General features: G+C 48.0%; 1 protein-coding gene across 1 annotated transcript in view; it reads right to left on the reverse strand.

The window, feature by feature from the left end:
* CSMD2 (CUB and Sushi multiple domains 2) overlaps positions 1-20,467 on the reverse strand; it is a 607,194-nt gene that overhangs the window by 100,535 nt on the left and 486,192 nt on the right. Inside the window, exons 33-41 of the mRNA XM_030326876.2 lie at positions 18,879-18,974; positions 17,506-17,709; positions 17,033-17,157; positions 16,057-16,153; positions 14,628-14,732; positions 9,968-10,086; positions 9,391-9,460; positions 7,277-7,393; positions 4,210-4,419 (exon numbers count right to left, since the gene is read on the reverse strand). Coding sequence (XP_030182736.1) covers positions 4,210-4,419; positions 7,277-7,393; positions 9,391-9,460; positions 9,968-10,086; positions 14,628-14,732; positions 16,057-16,153; positions 17,033-17,157; positions 17,506-17,709; positions 18,879-18,974 — 1,143 coding nt within the window. The remainder of the gene's footprint in view (positions 1-4,209; positions 4,420-7,276; positions 7,394-9,390; positions 9,461-9,967; positions 10,087-14,627; positions 14,733-16,056; positions 16,154-17,032; positions 17,158-17,505; positions 17,710-18,878; positions 18,975-20,467) is intronic.

The raw sequence follows: 20,467 nt of genomic DNA on the forward strand, positions 1-20,467 counted from the left end.
CCTGTGTCAAAAAATGGAGCGGCTGTGGTGGGAGGGGGTGGCTGGTCAGCCAAAGAAGACACGTGGCCCTGGCAGTAGCAAGGGGTACTGGGCAATTTGGCAAATGAAGGTTAGTAGAAGCAGGGAGCCTGTTGCCCAGTGAGGTGACTGAATGAATGGACTGGGTCTCTATAGAAAAGCCTCAGTGGGAACTTGTGGACCCAGCAATGGTGAGGAGCCAGAAGAGAGTGGCTTCACATCAGAAGCTAGGAGCAGCCAGAGGGAGAGTCTCTTATAGGAACTTTCTCATGTGGAAGGAGCTGGGCTTTTCAGAAAGAGAGACACTTACGTGAGAGTACTTGGACTGCTTTCAAAAATCTCAGAGGCTGTTCTAGCAGAAGAAGCTTCAAAGAGAGAGGTTGGGCCTATAGGCAGAAATGAACCCAAAGAGTGATTAGCTCTCCTAAAGAAGCACTCCTCAGGGAGAGCAGCTGGGTTTGCCCCACAGGGGGACACTATGGTGGGAACAGATACGGTTTTTAAAACAACTTTTTAAAGTTTATTTATTTTGAGAGACAGGGAGGGAGCGCACATGGGAGGGGCAGAGAAAGAGGGAGACACAGAATCCGAAGCAGGCTCCAGGCTCTGAGCTGTCGGCACAGAGCCCGACACGGGGTTGGCGGGGGGGGGGGGGGGGGGGGGGGGGGGGCTTGAACTCCTGAGCCATGAGATCATGACCTGAGCCGAAGTCGGACACTTAGCTGACTGAGCCACCCAGGCGCCCCAAGAAGTTTTAATGAAATAAGCTTAGCTTGTCACACTGAGAGACCCAGTAAGAGTGGCTTATGCTGTTAGTAAAAATTTTATGGGAATATTACCTGAGAGGAGAAAGGAAAACTCTAGCCTAGGAAGTTCAGAGTATCTAACAGAAGGAATTTTGAGAAAGAGTAAGGAGTTGGATTTCTTCAAAGAAAGTCGTGGGACCACAAAGACCGGGGCCTGCTTGACGGAATGCCTCTCAGTGGGGACAGATGGCTCTTTTAGAAACAGGTCTTTTCATAAAGGAAAAACCTGGGGTGAGTGGTCAGAGACTGTGTACAAGGTACAGCTCCATGGGGCTAAGGAGGGCGTAGGTGGAGAATGTGGGCCCTATTTGGGCCTGTCATAAATTAGGAGGCCTTGGTGGGAGGACCTGGGTCTCTAGCACTAGAGACAACCCAGTCTGAGTGGTTGGGGCCATCACAAACGAGAAGCCTAAAGAAAGTCGAGGTCAAATCTGAAGGGAAGCAGCTGCTCTGACACTAACAGTGGGCCTTGTTAAGTCTAGTCATAAGAGGAGGCATTGTTAGGTCTGTGGGGCTTAGGCAGGCACTGAGGGAGTAGCTGGGCCTGTGACCTGAGGGAAGCCTCAAGAGGAACATCCACCAAGTCATGAAGGTAAAATGGGAGGAGGTAGGCCCACCATCTTTGGGCCTCTCACACAGTTGGAGCCACTCCTGGTGGAGGTGTTGGGCCTCTGAATGCATACTTAGAACCCCCCTGCCCTATGCCTTGCTTCCCCCCAACAAGGGGAAATCCTCAGTGGACTGGGCTTCTGAACACACGAAGCTCCAGTGTGAGTGATGCGTACACCACAAGAGGGCTGCTGGCCACGTGTTGGCCTGTGTCTCAGAAGCTCAGGTGGGAGTGAGAGGGACTGAGCTTGAGACCAGGGCTCTGTGGAAGTAGTAGGTCTCTTCTATGGGGAGACGTCAATGAAGTCGGAGGGACTCAGGGGCACAACTTTTATAGGGACAAGTGGGCTTATCACATGGGGAACTCAGTGAGTGTCTGGTGCCATCATGTGGACCCAGTGGGCAGGGCTATGTCTGTCACAGGGGTGAAGGCACAACGTGTGTGGCAGGCCCCAGGGGAGCCGTCCCTGTCACAATGGTAGTGTCATCAATACTTGCATTTATCCAACAGGAGAAGCCTCAGGGAGAGCACTTGGGCCTGTCAGAGGTGTTATGGGTTGAATTGTGCCCCCTGCCCAAATTCCTATGTTGAAGTCCTAACCTCTAACACCTCAGAACGCGACCTTATTTGGAGAGAGGGTCTTTGCCTATCTTTACCCAAATTAAAATGAAGTCATTAGGGTGGGCTCTAGTCCAATACAACTGATGTCCTTATACAACAGGGAACTTTGGAGACATATAGGGATGTGAAGCCAGAGATGGGGGTGATATTTTTACAAGCCAAGGAATTCCAGATTGCCAGCAAACCACCAGAGGTGAGGACAGAGGCCTGGAACAGATTCGCCCTCACAGCCCTCAGAAGGAATCAATCCTGCAGACACCTTGATCTCGGGACTTGTCAGTCTCCAGAGCTGTGAGGGAATAAGTGTCTGTTGTTGAAGTCCCCCACTCCTACCTCCCAGTCTGTGGTACTTTGTTACGGCAGCCCTGGCAAACGAAGACACAGGGGAAACCTGAGAGAGGCACGTGTGTGTCCCAGAGGGTAGCGCTGATCATGTGACAGAATGTGGCCGTCTGATGTGTCATGACCCATTTGACAGCTCACGCCCCCACTGAAGCCGGGTGCCCTTGACAGGTACATGTGCTCTTGGTTAGGGTCAGCCTCTGTGATGAGCTCACACACAGCTTCCTGGGGTGGGGCAGCTTTCCTCCTACCAAGGAGGCCAGCACTCTCTGGGTGAGAAACACAGCATCTCCCTGCCACTTCATGGGTGTGAGAAGCCCAGCTCCTCCTCCCGAGGTGTCCCAGGTGGTGGCAAGCCCAGCCACACTCCCTGGCGTTCCTTCTAAGGAGGCAGTGCCTGTGTAACCGGCCCAACTGTGCCCACCTTGTAGAATACCCCTTTCCCTAAATGACAAGCCTGAATCCATGGTCAGTATTCATCTCTGACAAGGGATGAAATAGTCTAATATCAGAGTGTTATGTATATAGACCATTCTATATATTTATATAGGAAACACAACCAAAGAACTCACGAAACATTACATATTTTCACAGGTACATATAACATATGTTATATGTTTCCATGTCAACACATGGAAAAAGATCCAGAAAGATCATATTAAAACAACAGTGATTACTTCTGGGGAATGGGCCTGGAGTTGGAGGCTGTAGACAAGGAAGGCTTGGCCTAAGGCTTTAATTTCCTCCTTCCTTCCTTTCATCCTTCCTCCCTCCCTCTCTTTCTTTTTAACAAGGTGAGTGTGTTTGTGAACTGCTTATATAATTAAAAAATCAACTTTAAAAAAGAAAACTGCAAAACAGCACTTATAGTATGATACAATTTTGGATATAATATAATGATATAGTTACATCAATATATGTACAGAAAAAAATGGGGCTTTCGTTGGTATCTCTGCATGGTGGGGTTGGAGATGTGATTATGAGAGAATTTTGTCCTTCAGTGATGTACTCACAAAAACATCTGTAATGTTTTAATTTTTTTATAAGCATGTATAAGATTGGAACAAAGTCCAAAATTATGAAAAAAAAGTCAAAAGAATCTGGAAAAAGAGGTTAGAACAAATGGTTCATCCAGTCGCACTAGGGCAGCATCTGAGAGACAAGTTGGGCCCATTTAGGGCTGCTGTGTATAGCTACACAGATTGAGCGCAGTCCGCACAGCCACAGGTAAGGGCCCCTCACTCAGGAAAGCCTGGGTTGGAGAGGAGGGGGCTTGTTCCAGGAAAAGCATACCAGGAGGGGTGGGGCCTATAACAGGATTTCACCTCGGCAAGGTAGAGCCCCAGTGAGCATCGTCAGGAAACCCTCAGTAGGAGTCAACGGGCTTGTCTCATTGTGAAGGCTTAGTGGGCGCTCCAGGGTTGTTACCAGAATCCTCTGTCATGTGATAGGAGCTTTGCTGAGGCAATTGGGCTTGACACACAGGAGAGGACCCAGAGGGACTAAGTAAGCCTACCAAGGCTGAGGGGAAGTGGCTGGCTGGACGTTCAGGGATGCCCGATGGGAAAGCTCAGGGAAAATTGTCGGCCATTGGGCCTGTAGCCCTGGAAGAGGCTTGCCAAAGGAGATTAGATATCTTCATGGGGCCACAGAGACATGCCACCAAAAGGAAGCCTTCATAGATAGGCCTGCCCCCCCACCCCTCAGCCCTTCTTGTGTTCTTTTTTTCCCCTACGTGGAAGGCTGGGAAGATGGTGGCTATGGGTAAGAGAAGGGGTTGGACAGGAGCAAACGGGCACTCCCTGTCTTTACCTTGATACTCCAGCTTGAATCCTGGCCGGTTCTGGGAGTGGTCGCTGTGGAAATACACAGTGGTCTCGTGGGACGTGGAGAGCAGGGAGCCTGGAAGCTCGCTTCCACTGAATCTGCCCATCATGCGGCTGGTCTCGTAGGGGCCATTCCGGATTTCTATGAAGTCGTGGTTGGGCTCAGTGGAGAAGTTCAGGAACTGGATGTGAGCTCCTGGGAGCAAGACAGAGGCAGACAGTGTCCAAAGCAATAGAGTCCTGCTTCAAACATGCGGCCTCATGGAAGCTTGTCCTGCCAGACCTCATGCGTCCCTACTACCGGCTTCCCACCCAACCAAGATTCCCAGAACACAACTCTGGGAGTTACTGTCCATTCCAGTCTTTTGTCTTGAGGCAGGATTCAACTTAAAAATATATTATTCACTCAGAATAAAGGGCACTGGTCATTCCAGAGCTCTATCCCTAGTCCATTTTATTGAAAACAAAGCTCAGGGCTAATATTTGACTTGTGGTTCATAAGCCTACTATTAATATAAAGATAGCTTTGCTAAAATAAACTTTTTACTTAAAAATGCCACCACTTAAAAATAACTATATCTAATCAAAAGACATGAACTCCATCATACTGGTATCTTCTCAAACACTGAGGATATTCAGAAATTAGAAGAATACATGATCAGTGAAGTTTATACCCAGGGATCTTACTGGATTAATCAAGATCTCCTAACCACTTGACAGGTTAAATGGATCTAATTAGGTGCTTGACTTACATATTAATATACTCTGCAGAATGGAGGTGGGAAGATTGACATTTGTTTACTGGTGAGATTTCTCAAAATTAGATTACCATTAAAAATGATATTGAAGACATATATTTACTAAGCAAATAGGAAAATGTCCACTATGTTAATTGTGAAAATCGGACTGCAAAGTAGCATGCATTATGTAATTCTAATTTTGGTATTAAAAAACTGGAAGAATGTTCACTGATTCACTAATAATATTTACTGAGTATCTGCCATACATCAGGGCTGCACTAGGCACTGCACAGGGATAAACAAGAACTACCAGGTCCTTGTCTTCACAGCGGTTACATTCTAATGGCGAGGAATAAGTTGTCAGCGATTATCTCTGCATGGTGGGGTTACAGATGGATTCTAATCCTTAAAATGTTCTTTTCTGTACTTTCTAAGTTTTGTAGAATGGACACACATACGTGATTTTTTTTTTTTGCGTCTAATTATTTAAATAGAATAAAGACTTGACTTATAACATTGAGGACCCGTCATGTCTCCTGCTCTCTCCCATTCTCTTTCTTCCCTTAATAGAAGGCCACTCTCATGAATTGGAAAGATATCTTTCAGTTCACGTTTTTAGATTCTTAAATATATGTCTGATTTATTTGTCTTGAACATTTACATTAAGTGTTGTTATACTGTACATATAGTTTTGTAAACTTTTTTTGCTCAATATTGTGTTTTTCAAGGTCTATCCTTGTTGATATATAAAGTTCATTGGGTTTAACTACATATTAATTAATTCCACTTTATGAATTATCCAACTACATTATTCACTGCTCTAATAATGCACATGCAGATTGTTTTCAAAATATGGAGTTTGACAATGATCACTTTTGGACATGTCGTCTGCAGCCCATCCATCATCCCAACACTGTGGACAGCATGTCCATTGAAGGGGCTCTTCAAGGATTCCAGGATTTCTGAATTGAATGGGCTTGGAAAGAACTGGGCATGACTACTGCCATCCAGTGGTAGAAGCTTGTAAATTCAGAGGCTCTTTACACAATGAAACCAGGTGCCATATTAGGGTGGGCGCTGGAGTCCAACCTTCACTTGAAAGCAAGGTCTTCTGTGATTGGACCCTGCAGGGGGCTTATAAGCAGAGGCCGAATAAGCACCCAGCCCTTTGAGATAGAGAGCTCTGGTGGCTGAACATCAGGACTTACAGAGAACAATGACGTACCTCTCATTTAAACTTCCATTTTCCTTTGGATGCTGCACTCCCTCCATCCTTCTATCATCTGAGATTCTCGTGGCCCATGTCTGGATGCAGAGCTATAAGGTCTCCTAGCTCCTCTTCCCCCATTGTCTAAAATCTGGAGTTTCCCAAGGCTGCTTAAGTCCTCACCATTTTGTACCCTGATCACCCGTCCCCAGGTTCCTCCAGAAGATGGTTCTAAATACAAGACTCCATCCTCTGAAGATTCACCAACCTCTTTCCTCGTCTGAGAACAGATTTGAAGTAGGTCAACTGGATCCCTTTCTCCTGAAAGCCCCTTCTCCATCATAAGACCTACTCTAGGCTGAATAGTAAAGGACGCAAAGAGGTGGCCTTGATTCCTGAGGTCACAGAGTGGGAGAGCGCAGGCCGACGCAGGAGCAATCCCCTCAGGACATTTTGTCCCCTAGGAGCAGGGCAGTGACTCAGGCAAGATGATCCATTTGTGTTCCACGTCAACACAAATCATTTACCTCTCCAACAGAGATGTTGGGGTTAAATTATATTCCCAGTCAGGAATGAATCATCAGCAATTAAATTTTGTACCCAGACCGATGTCCTCCACACCCCGTCAACCCCCGTGCCTGGCATACTCCATCTCCACACACACACAAAATCTCCCAATCTTTAAGACCAGCCAGAATGTGCGTATAAAGAATGCAAACTCTATATCATATTGACCTTGGCTGTATAATTTAATTAGGATGAGAAATGGGATATTGAAGTTAAAAGCACAACTTGAGGTCCAGTCTCTGTAAAAGATTTTTTTCTTTTTCAACCATCCCTGAGTAATTTCTCATTCCACAGTCCTGAATTTCAGCTTACTACTCAAATAATAATGATAATGGCCATCCCTGAGATTATTTTCTCTATGTTTTATGTGCCCAAAGTGTTCATTTCTACCATTCTTAACTGACGTTCACAATCGTACGAGAGGTCAAACAGATGAGGAAATAGAGAGGCAGAGTGCTATACTGTCTTGGCCAAGGTTATGCTGAACGGTTGCAGGGAATGGTTACTTTATGCACTGGGGCCTGGGCATGGAGACTTACCAAAGCCCACAGGCAGCGCTATTTTCCAAGAGCAGTCCATGTTGCTGGGGTAGTTGCCTGGGAAGCCGGGGCTCAGGATCACCCCTTCCATCTCTTCCACTGCCCCCCCACACTGTGCTGTGACAATGAGACCAGATAGAAGGTTAGGACAGCATGGAGGAGAATATGGGGCCATGTCAGTGTTTGGATGTTCCCTTAGAGCAGCAGCTTTTTTAACCATTCCCAAGTCATAAATGCCTTTGAGAATCCAAAGGAATCTACAGGTTATCTCTTTACACAGCTGCAGACTTGGGCAAAACTGAGAACATGTGTAAGTGCAGAAAGGGTGGCTCAGCATCCCGGCACCGCCCAATGGTCCACAAACCCAAATTATGACTTTTGACCTTGAGCATGCCCTTCGCAGGTCAGTTCCCTTAGTAAGGTCATGCAGCAAAAGCGGTCTGCTCCAAGAGCAGTGTGACCATTTCTTACACTATGCCTCAAATCTCCCTCTATCTTGTCCAATCAACTCTCCCAAGACTGAAGAGAAAGGAGGAAGGAAGGGGACTAGCATGCACTGAGTCCCCGCTCTGTGCCAGGCACCATGCCAAACTCTTTACAAATATACATTCCATGGGGTTGGGTGGCCCTACTAGGTGCCCACCCTCAGACTCTGCCCTCTGCCCTCAACCAAAGTGATTGTGATTAGCATTCCATGGGGAACCAATCATGAGGGGCTGGGGCACCTGACACTCTAAACAAGGCGACTTCACCTGCAGATGCAGGGCTGGAGCATAAATACAGCCTGGTCAGTTGACAACCATTCTCTTCTTTCACATCTTTCAGGAAACAGTCATGCAGCTTCAAGCGACTAGCTTGTTATGGGAGCCAGAGAAAGAGGTGGAGGGGAGGGATCTGCAGTGTCTAAGCAAAGGCATTTTGGGGAGAGGGTGACAAACAGGCCTGAATGCAACAGTGTCCGGGTTCAGAGTTGGGGGGCTCTGGCGCTGACTGCCTGGCTCACAATCCCAATGCTTTCACTTCCTGTGTGACTCTGGGCACGTTCTAAACCCTTTCAAACCCCAGTTTCCCTCATCTGTAAAATGGAGCCAATTACAGCACCTATGTCACAGGACTGTCATTAAGTTTCAACAGAAAGGACTTTGTGTCACTTGGAACAGTGGCTGGTGCACACAGTAAACTGGCGACAGCTACTCTATGGCCTGTAGCTGCTGTTACCATGAGTGGTTTCCTTGGCAAGAACTTTGTAATATGTAATGGGGAGAAGTGCCTCTCCTGGGCCAGTCACATTTCTGACTGCTGAGCAGGTGACCAAACCCTGCACCCTGGTGATATCACAGAGGGGAAATGCCATTATGCCCAAATGATGCTCTCTCCACTCACTTTGCTTCTTATCCCAAGGTCAGCCTTGATTTGCACTTTACATTGGCTGGGCATCAGAGAAAAGTAGGTTTCCATTCCTAATGGTGCCAGTCACTTTCTAATCCTAAAAGCCTTAGTTTTCTTTCTTTTTTTTCTTAGTTTTCTTATTTGCAAAATGAGGGCAATGATACCTCCTCTGAAGAGCTGCTGTGAGGAAACTCGTAGCACAGTGACGTGCATGTAATAGATGCTCAATAAATGTCACGTTCCCTCTCCCTCACCCTGACTAGAAGCTTCAGAGACCTTGTCTTTTCTTGTATCCATGGATCTCTTCATCATTGCTTAGCACAGGGTAAGAAACCCAACCAAGCTAAGTTCTTGTTTCACATGTAACCCTCCACATTTTTTATTAGTGGATTTTATCTGTCTGTCCCATGAAAAGTCATAGGGGAAGGGCTCAATTGCCCAGGGGTTCCATTCAGGCTTTGGTCAATTATCTGGAATCCAAATGGTCATCATCGTGCTTTCAAATGGGCAAGTCTCCTGTGATTTTTCCATTGGGTGGGCGAAGGTTTGCAGAAGTCATGACCCCCTTGAAGAGCTGCCCATCAGTCGAAAACTACTGTCTTTGCACAGACTCAGAATACCAATCTGTCTTTTGATTTGAACTTGATCCCAACGATATGTCACTGAGCTCAAATCCCTGGTAGAAAATGGGCATGAATGAACGGAAAAGGTTGGGGCTCTCTTACCAATACAGAGTGGCGGAGGGTAGTTCCAGCGGCGCACGGTTCCAGGCATGCAGGAGATGTGGGCGTGGCCCTGGAGGAATCAGGAACAGGGATGGGCTGATTGCCCCCGTGGGCACAATTGTATGTACAACCCAGAAGAGGGGGTTTGTTCAGGGGCCTTGCGTTGAGGAACAAGATACACAAAGATACACAAACCCTCTGTGGGGTGGGATGAGGCAGAGGGTGAGAGACTTTGGGGAAGGATGCTTATTAACAGCCATTACTAAAGAATTCTCATTACTAAAGGTTCCTTGTGAGACTCCTTTAATTACTAGATTCCCTCATGGCCTTCAAAGGAAGATTAAATTTTCCTGAAGTCTAATCAAACCAAAACTTTGCAGGAACACATTCTGAGGCTGGCTTTGCTAAATCGCAAAGCTCATCTTTTGCATGAACAGCTCCGGGAAAGGACAATGGTCCCTGGGGACCTCAGGGTCTTTCCCCTGTTCTTTGGTGACTGCAGCTAGGCTGGCATGAGGCTGGTCCAACACATCTCAGGGGATACCCGTTTCCTGACCTGGGTGTTGAGGGGAGGTACCTGGAGGGCATATCCCGGCTCACACTGGAAAGAGACCACATCGTTCACCAAGTAGCGCTCGCCGGTCTTCACCCCATTACTGGGCACAGTGGGTTCTGGACAGCTGCTCAGGCCCACAGCTAGACGAGACAGAGGCAAACAGAAAGGAGAATGGACAAGCCCGGCAGGTCAGTGCACTGGTAGGCAGAGGGTGATGCTGGCAGCAGGGAGGAGAAAGGGCTCTAATTTGTGCTTTCTCTGCTCTTAGCCTCTAGGCCAGTGCTAACCCTCAGAGCGCACAGAGAAAGTCAGAATATTTATATGGCTCAGAGGCTGGACAGAGGCTCCTTGGGGCAGGCAGGCGTCCCGTGGGCCATGTGGCTGCCCCCTGGGATCAGCAGAAGTACTTTGGAGCAGGAGAGCTCGGGAGATGCCCACCTGGCTCCAAGCCCCCAGACCTCTTCACCAGGCTCCTCCCTCACTTCTCTCAGACCCCCAACTTCCCTCCATTTTCCTTGCTCTATGAAGACAATTCCTGTGGGCTATGAAACTGGGAGAGGGGAAAGAAAGGCAAGGAGGGAGGAGAGCAGTTATGAGAGAGAGAGATCCGTCAGTGTCGCTCCGGGGGCTCAGACAGTCCTGCTCTCCAGGACAGACTTCCTGGAAAAAAGTTTGCCAGCAGATGAGACCCTCGGCTGCCTTGTTTCTGCTGTTGTATTTTTAAGATGAGGCCAGCTCCTTTCTGGGAGGAGTACTGGGGTCTCCTCCTGCTTGGCCCTCACAGTCAGCTCCGGCCCTGTCTCACTGCCAGATCCCTCACAACCTCCCTCTCCTTCCGTGCCCTAGGCCATCCTGCACTCACAGGCAACTGGCGTTTCTTAGGCTCTCTCCTTGAATCATGGACTTCCTTATTCAGCAATTCAAAATGGGTCCCCATTGAGTGTTATATGAAATCTCACCCTCTCATGGGACATTCTAGGACTGTCATGATTTTGCTCCATCCCTTTCCAAGATCACCTCTAAGGGCTCTCAAACTCTCCTTCACTCTCCTTTCTCGAGTTTTCAACTTCATCTGCACTCATTCGGTCCTGATAATATACCCAGCACTGTACACAGCGCTTTGCTAGGACACCCATCCTAATCTTCCTCATTGTGGTTCTCCTCCCCGCTGCCCACCCACCACCATCACTGGGGCAGCACTTGCTGAGACTTCCCACAAGCAGAACTGGGGCCAGTGTGTCACACACATCATCTCATCCCTTGAAGGAGTCTTTACATCCCTTTTCACGGGTGAGGATACAGGCCAAGAGGCCCAGAGATGTGCCCTTAGCAAGCCATAGAGCTGGGATTCAAACCAAGACCAGTGTGACTCCAGGTCTGTGCAAGCGGAGGCCAAACTCACAGGTGACATGAGCTCATGCGAGACCGAACCCTGCTCCCCTCCCATCCCCTCCTGAAATCATCCTCGTCCTGCTTTGAATTCTCTCTCGGTGGAAACCCACAGCAAATGGGAGTAGAGCATCTCTTGACTGGTGGGCTTCATGCCTCTCCTGTGCCCTGCAGGGGCCCCCCTGCGGGTGCGGGCACTTAAGATGCAATAAATAAATACACAAATAAATAAGAGGTACTACGTAAATCCCCATGCATTGCTGCATGAGACTTGCAGTGTGGTTTTCCAGGGATGAGGGCTAACAGACTTCACGGTTGGGTCTGATTCCAGGCACTTGCATGGCCCAGAGAGTTTGGGAGGGGGCAGCCTCAGCCCTCCTGTTAGATTCCTGGTTAGATACCTTCTGATAGATAGCCCTCCTAGTAGATCCCAGATCCCTTGGAAGATACAAGCTCCATGGGGAAGCCATGTGTATGCAGAGCCTGCATGGAGCCATGCACTTGTGGAAAAGGAATGGGAAGGACTGGCCACCCTAGACCACCAAGCACTAGACTCATCTTCTTGGGTGGCAGCTGATGAATCCTCATCCTCTTTTCCACTTTGAGAGCTGAGAGTCGATGTGTGCACGAGATAACTACACATGCTTTTTTCCCTCTGAGGAAAATTTACATATAACAAAATGTACAGATCTTACGTGTACATTTGCTGAGTTTTGACAAATGCATGCACCTGTATAACCCAAACCCCTATCAAAGCCACACAACACTGCTCACTCTTCTAGAAAGTTCCTTTGCGCCTTCCTGAGGCAATTCCTGTCCTACATATGCTTTTAAGAAGTAAATGTGATTCTTGGAAATGAAGGCTATTTGGGCCTATGTCCACAAATCTCAGCAGCTGGGCTAAATACCCCAAAGACAGTATTAAAACAGTCATTAAGCTGAATTTGAAGTACTTCATCTTGTCTCTCTCTCCCCACTCCTCCCTGAACTTCAAGTATGATGCAACTCAGCATTTACTGGGGTGACTACCACTTAGTAACATGAGACTTACTTACCAGTAGAGAAGTAGGGGCAAAGAGAGAGAGAGAGAGAGAGAGAAGGCAAGAGCAAAAGAATATGGTAAGAGAAAAAAGTGAAATCCAAGAGAGAAAGAAAGAGGGAGACAGAGACAAGTCCATTCTAATTTCTCTTACACTGCACAGCTTGACTTCATTTAAGCCATGCTTACAACAAAGGAAGAATTATTTTATCATATGCAATCTATTGCTTTGGAAAGCATATTGTTCTATTTCCATTTCAACTAAATCAACATTAAGTGAGTCATAGCAGTAGATATGACTTTTCAGTACCCTTCAAAACCATTTGCCTCCACAATAGCAGTTAATTCTTCCCTTCTGCATCCTCTTTGTAGATTATCAAAAATTAACAGAATAGTAGGTTAACAAAACAAAAACGGTTTTGGCTCCTAGGAATTCCAGTCACCAAATACTAATGGGGACCTCAATTTTCCCTCAGCCCTTCCCACCATCAGAGGACAATGCATGATAAACATCAGCTACTAAGAAAACTACCAGTTCCCTTGAACAACAACAACAACCACAAATTGAGAAGAGGTGAATTTTTTTTTTCTGGTAATAAGGCAGCAGAATGACAAGAGAAAGTATATCTTTGGAAGAGGAAAGAAAAGAAAAGATTTTAGGGAACATTTAAGGACTCAAATTAAAATACTAAATAAAGAAACAAAATTGGACAGAACAGAGAAAAAAGGATAAAAGAAAAAATGTGAACTATTCAAGAAACTCAGAATACTTTAGTCCACAAGGAGAGTAAGCCTTTGAGGTCTGCAGGGAGGAAGGTCTCAGAGGTCCGTGTCCTATCCTCTGCTCCTTAGGGTCCTTGCTTCAAGCTGCTCGAGGTCTTTCCTATCAGGTGCACATTTCAGTTCTTTCAGGCCATGAGCATCCTGGGATCCAACTAATCCTCTCCCAACCATCTGGATAAAGCTCATTCATTCTGGAGATCAGCTGGACATTTGCATAACCTCCAGTGCTGACCCTACCAGGCCTCTGGCACCAAATGAGGCTTCCATCTGCATGGGCCCATGCTGTCAAAGATGGCCAAGCCAACTCTACCTTTCCACATTTCTTACTTTTCATTCCACACCTAACTCACACATCCCCTTCTGTAAGGTCTCACCTGGCCAGGTTTAGCTCCCCTCTTCTGCACTTTCTTAGCATATTAGGTTGCACTAAAATTATTGCTCCCTTGTCCATCTATCCTCCTAGACTCTGTGTTTGAGGGCAAAAGCCATGTCTTACTCACCTCTTATCTGTGAGCATCTAGCACAGGGCTTGCCACATTGTAGACACTCAATGTTTCTTTATGACATTGACCTCTCCACCTGTCTCAGGTAGAAGTGACTGTTCTCTCCTTTGAACCACTGATCTCCCATTTGGGGACATTTGGGGACATAGAGGAGAGCACCTGTAATACTTTAATGCGCTTCTGTGTCCATACGTCTGCCTCTCTTTAATGGACTCTGAGAGGACTTAACCATCTTGATCTTTCCCAAACCTAGAAAAACCCAGCAGAGCACCTGGCACACTGTAATCACTCCATAACTATTTGCTGGATGAATGTAAAACAAGTACTTTTGTCTATCTATTCTCTCCTATACCCAGTGGGGAAGGGGAACGGCAGGCTGTCCCAGGATGACAACAGTCTCCCAGCAACCTCTGTCTTTGTTGTCCCAAAAGGCACATCCACAAGCCTTTCTCTTTTACGAGTTTTTTGTTGTGACCACTTCGGGACACTGGAAACCAGGATGTAAGGTTCTGAGCTGAGGGGGAGAAATCTGGTGCAAGAGGAGTGAAGTTTCTAATGAGGACAGGAACTTCAAAGGCAGTTGAATCACAGAATCAGGGGTTGGAGAGGACAGAGTTTAGGACCAGGGGAGAGCACCCGCTATTTTATTACATCCCAAAGTATATACTGGACCGAGGCCAATGACTGTGCTCCCTTCCCAGTCTTGGTGTGGACAAAGGGGAAGCCCGTAGGTGTCTGAGTAGCAGACACTGGGGTGAGAATCCTGGCTCCATCACTTACTGGCTGCGGAGTCTTGAGGATTTTCAGACCTTCCCTGAGCTTCAGCACCTTCCTCTAAGTCTGTGGTCAGGCTTACGTGGGGGTGGAGAATACACAGCCCCAGTGTGACCCCTGCTCACTGTGGGTCCTTGATACCTGTCAATCCCCACCCTAAGCCCTGTACGCAGCTGAAACTTTGGATCCTCACTTTTGTACTCCAAATGGAAGCCGGCTGCTGACACGCTGATATCTGAGTAGAAATGAAGGTAGAGCTGGTTGGAGGTGCTGTTCAGAAGGGCAGGCACGGTTGTTCCTAGGGCAAGGAAACAGGGACCATTCACCATTAGCCACCCCCGGCCCCCAAGCTCCTTCCCATATCTCTTGCTTTTGCTACCTGCTGACACTCTGCTCCAAGACCCTCACATCTCCCCAACTATCAAACTTGCTACATGACAAATTTGCTACATTAGCACCCTCTGAGAATGCTGGGTCTCCAGTGGCCGAGGGAGAGGAGGCCTCAAACAACTTTCTGCAGAATGAGCAGTGGCAGAGCCATGTGCCAACGGTAGAGGGAGTTGCACAGGCAGCCAAAGAGTTTGGTCCCTTTCCAGCCATCTTCAAATAACTCTGACACGTAGAATTCTCTAGGCAATCCAGGCAGTGTAGACAGTGTATATGGTGCACATGACTCCTTTTTCTATCTTGGCAACATGGAATTCTGAAGCCTGAAAGACCCAGGTAATTGTCCTGGGCATTGGGCAAAAGCACACACCACACTCAGTGAGAAGTCTACTGTTGGTAATGGTGTAGCCACTTTGGAAAAACAGTTTGTCAGTCCCCCCCTCCCCCCAATTTAAATATAGAGTTATCATGACCCAGGAATTCCACTATTAGGTATATATACCCAAGAGAATTGAAATCATGTCCCACAGAAATATCTACATGAATGTTTATAGCAGCATTATTCATAATTAGCCAACAAGTGGAAACAACCAAATGTCCATCAACTGATGGATGCATAAGCGAAATCTGGTCGAGCCACATGGTGAAGTGTTGACACATGTTACAACATGGGGGGGCCTTGAAAAATTATGCTGAGTGAAAGAAGCTAGACCCAGAAGGCTACATATTGTAGGATTCCATTTATATGAAATTTCCAGAACAAGCAAATCTATAAAGATGGGAAGTAGGTTGCCAAGTCGTGGTTGCCAAGGGATGGGGGAGGGGGAGCGATGGGGAGTGCATGCAAATGAGTACCTGGTTTCTTTCTGGGGTGATGAAAATGTTCTGGGATTAGATAGCAGTGATAGTTTTAGAATCTTGTGAATATACTAAAAACTACTGAATTGGACACTATCTTTTCACTGTGGCACTTTTATCATTTTATTATTGAGCTATAATTGATACATAACATTATATTAGTTTCAGGGGTGTGACATAATTCAGTAATTGTATATTTTGTAATACAATCACCAAAATGCATCCAGTTAACATCTGCGAATTGTCCACTTTGAAATGGTGAATTTTATGGCATGTCAACTAGATCTCAGTGGTGATGATGATGATGATGATGATGATGATGATGATGAAGTCCACCACTGCCCCCTGAGTTGAGGTCCCTGGAAGTCCCACCTCACCTGAGAAACTCCCCAGCATGGTTACAGTGTTGTCTGCACCGTCAAATACCTCCAGGGAGTCCCAGTTCTGCTCTGTGACAAAGCTGATGACTTGAATCTGGGAAGGCAGAGGGATTGAATTGTCGGTTAGGCAGCCTATGTCTGTCTGTCTCTCTCTGCCTCCCTTCTTCTCCATTCATGTAGTTAATTCCATTATTGGAACTGTCAGTCTGCACCTGACATTGTGCTAGGTCTTGCCGCTAAGAGTAAGATGCAGTCCCTACCTTCGGGAACCTCAATTTCAGGAAATTTCAGGAAGTGGGAATACTTGACTTTGAATGGCCTCCTCCCCATCTCTGAAACATTGCTTGGGTTTTCCCACTTTCCTGTCTGGATTGCAGCAGATATCCTGCAGCCATAAGCCAGTAGCCCACTCCTGGCCAGACCCACCCACTTTGAATCTCTACCTGCTGCCTCTCTGTTGCCCTTGCAGGCTCCAGACCCTCCTCTATGCTGCCATCCCAGTGCCGGGGCCTTCTTCACTTGGCTCTCGCCACTGGGTACCCGTTGTGGCCCCCATTCTGCTCCTACAGTTCAGACTGCGGGTGTGACGCCTAGGTGTGTGTCTGGGGCTCCTCCATGCTTCATCTGTTTGCTCCTTTCTCCTTCCTGCAATGTCCCCTCTTCTCTCCCCCATAATCTTGAGAAAAGAAGACTTCAAGCCATCTGAAAAACATCTATGAATCTTGCCCAATCTCTATATCCCAGTCCAGGCCCGTTTCCTCTTCTGGGCTTCCCTGATGGCATGAGCCTGTGCCACTCCTCTTTCCTGAAATTACCCAGCTCTCTCTTCACACCCCCTGAAGCTTCTGGGCCTTGAGCTGTTGCGTTTTTCTGCTTGTGGGCCTCACCTCCGCATCTGGCCTGAGGGGCAGGGACGGGGTTGAAATGTCTCCTCCCAGCCACCCGCCTGACTGAGGCATGTCCTAGCCCCTACCTGGATGCCAGCGCCTTCAGGGACCATGATCTTCCACACGCAGTTGAGGCTGTTGAGGTAGGGCTCTGGGAAACCGGGGGACAGGATGGTGCCCCTGCGCTCTGTGAGGTTGCCTCCACATGGCACTGGGAAGGAGGCAGTTCTGGTCAGAGGTTTCTCCTGCTTGTCTTTGTGGGTACCCCATGGGAGCCTCCCCAAACACTCCTTCAGGGCCTCCCTTGCTGGCTATTGGCTTCTCCCGCAGGCCCCCATCCCTGCTTCTTCTGTGGCTCCTGTCCCTACAACCCTCCTTCACATGCATCCCTCCCCCAGCAACCCCAGCTCCTCCTTTTTGCTGTCTACACACCCAACCCACGGGACTAGTGATTTGGCCTGAATGGGACACCCTATTTAAGTTATTCTGGTGGGCAGGGGCTGCTGTTGGGTGTCACCGGCCACCCCCTCCCAGGAGTCCTGGTTGTCCAGGCACTCACCCACACAGGTAGGCGCTGATACATTCCACTGGGCCAAGGCCCCGGGAACGGGGAGGCACTCGATTTCTGGGGACCCCTGCAGGGCATAGCCGGAGTTGCAATCGAAGCGGACGATGGCCCCCACCGAGAAGTCACTGCCCAGCCTCTTGCCATAGCGGGGTTCCGGCACAGAGCTGCACTGCGTGGCGCTTGTTCGGGGTACCGCTGCGGGGGACAAGGGCACTGAGGGGCAGGCCTCACCCCTCTGGAAACTGGCTCAGGGAGGGACACACAATGGGACTGGAGCTGAGACAGTCTGGATGGGACCCTGAGAGGCTCTGAGCACTTTCTCTCAGGGCAGGGGTAGGGACTTTCCAGGACAAGGATGATTTTACTAAAACATAGTTGGACACACAAGGTGGCAGCACAGCTTCTGGAAACCATGGATGGCAGAGTTTAGGCCTAGTTGTGTTCTGTGGCTTCCCAATGGTGCCCTCCCATCCCCATGAAGTCCCACATCCCCTTACAGGAAGAATGGCCTTTATTCCTCCATTCACCCTACCTTGGCCTCTGCCCAGGGCTCTACTCTCATGACCCGAATCTGAATCTCCCCTTACCCTGCCCACATGGTGGACAGGACCCTTTAACCCAGGCCCCAGTTATGCCATCCTTCTGTGGCAGGGGAATACAGCTCTTCCTGGGCAGTGGAATGAATGAGCCCTTGAAAAGTGGGCTTCCTTCTGGACAAGGAGAGGTAGGGGCCTAGAGGTGAAAGTCAGGATGCTCCATGACTCTGCCTTTCAAAGCCAGTAAGGAAGGAAGGGGACAGACATCCATCACCTGCTTGGTGTCAACTACTTTGTGAACTCTCTTAACTCCATCAGTGAGCTAATGTGCTTACCCTCATTTTAGAGGTGAGCAAACTGGGGCTCTGAGGGGTGGAGTAGCTGGTGCCCAGTTAGAAACGGGCAGAGCTGGGATTCAAAGCCATGTCCATCTTAATACCAAGTCTGTGTTTTTCCCACATCTTTACTGTGTCTTGTAGAGAAGACCAAACTCCATGGGAGAGAGTCTAGGTACAAGGCCTGGGCTGGTCATCCCAATGCCATTGGGACCTTGCCAGGCAGTGGGGGAGGGGAGGGGCAGGAGTTAGCATCTCATGTCTGATTTTCCCCCTCATTCGACATGGAGTTTTGTCCAAGAATTGTCTGTTGGGTAAATGAGTGTCTAAATTCAACTGAATTTCAAGGAACTGCCCTACAAATCAGTAACTGCCTCCACACACCCTAAGACTGAGGCCTAGACTTAGGGGTCAAAAGTCCAAGTTCCTTTGGTCAGGGAGTCACTAGAGAACTGAGATGTCTTCACACCTTTCACATCCACGCCCTGCATACCTTGATAGACAAAGTGGAAGCCTCTGGCTGGTGCTGGGCCTTTGGCACTGAACTTAATGAGAACTTGATTGGAGGTGGCCAAGGGCAGCGATTCTCCTGCCAAGATAAGGGGCGAGGAGGAGAGGGAGACAGTGAGTCCAGCAGGCGGGCCCAGCAGAGAAAATCCTGGCCAGGAAGGAGGGGCCGCCCATACCACCCCTCCCCCCACCCTCCACAGCAATTCCTTCCATATCCCAGCTCTTCCGGAAATAAAACCTCACATTTTTACTACACTTCACACTCTAAAGTTTGCAGAAGGTTTTAGCATCCATGGTTTTACCTTGACCTATGGTCTTTGGAGGCTGACATGACAAGAGTTCGGTGCCCTCATTTAATAGGTCAAGAAAGAGAGGATCAGAAAGATTAAATGACCTTCCTGGAAAGGAGAAAGCTTTCAGACATACATTGGCCCACAAGGATGAGGAGAATGGCCATTACCAAACTGACTGGTGGTTTACTTGGAAAACTGACATTAAAAAGAAAAATGGCATCAGCTTCTGGGAAGGAGGATGATGTGAGTATCTGAGAGTAACTGGCCATTCCTAGATCCTATAAAATGACAGATAACCACAGCAATTGTATAATTTATTGCTCACACTAGGACACTTTTGAGAGTCAACGGGCATGTTATTAATAATTACGTCGGGACAACCAAAGCAAGACGAATTGTCACTCAACTGATAACACAGCTTAAGGAAGACCTGCATGGGCACAGGACGCCTTTATATCAGAAGATAAAGTTCTATCTTCTCCTTGACGTGGTATAGATGGACAAGAGTGAAGACAACACCAGATGGACCTACAGCTGTGAAGTGCAGTCCTGCTTGTGGTCAGTTTCTTGAGGCAGCTGAGGGACTGGACTATGGCTTAGCAGGTAGTGGCATGGCCATTCTGCATCGCTGAGTGTGCCCCTCCACAGTCTTAGGGAACCCTGAGATGCCTGCTGACCCCACCGTCAGAAGGGAAGCTGGGGGTGCAGACAGCCAGGCTAAGTCTCCACTGCAGTGAGGGCTGGAGTTGGAACCAGCCATGGAACCACTGGGAGGCACATCTGAGGCCAACCAATGCTTCCAGAAAGCCCATGTAACACTACTGGCCACGGAGAGTGGAGAGTTTTGCACAACATACTATTTACACATGACCCAGATGGCTGATCCTGGCTGGAAGTCATTGACCCAATAATTTCTGGCTGCCAAGGCAAAAAGAAACTCATGAAGAAAAAGCTTGTCTTTATTATCACCACTGTCTGGAGCTCTTTAACAGATGTGAGCAGAACAAAACTCTAGGTTTCCATCCTCCCATTGTCTGGCATGATACGTGGATTAGGACCCCTATATTCTCTCACAAACCCATTTCAACTTCCAAGCCTGGATGAACACAGACATCCCTCTCCATGGACAAGCACATAGTAAAATCCCTGGACAAAAGACAAGCTCTCAAAGTTTTAAGGGTGAAAACCACTCAGAAATCAAACCAAACATTTTAATGTGAACTATCAGAAAGAGCAGGCAAATATCTCGAGAAGACTTTCAGTTGTGGTTGCCACAAGA

Source organism: Lynx canadensis, chromosome C1 (assembly GCF_007474595.2).
Source record: "Lynx canadensis isolate LIC74 chromosome C1, mLynCan4.pri.v2, whole genome shotgun sequence".
Taxonomy (NCBI): domain Eukaryota; kingdom Metazoa; phylum Chordata; class Mammalia; order Carnivora; family Felidae; genus Lynx; species Lynx canadensis.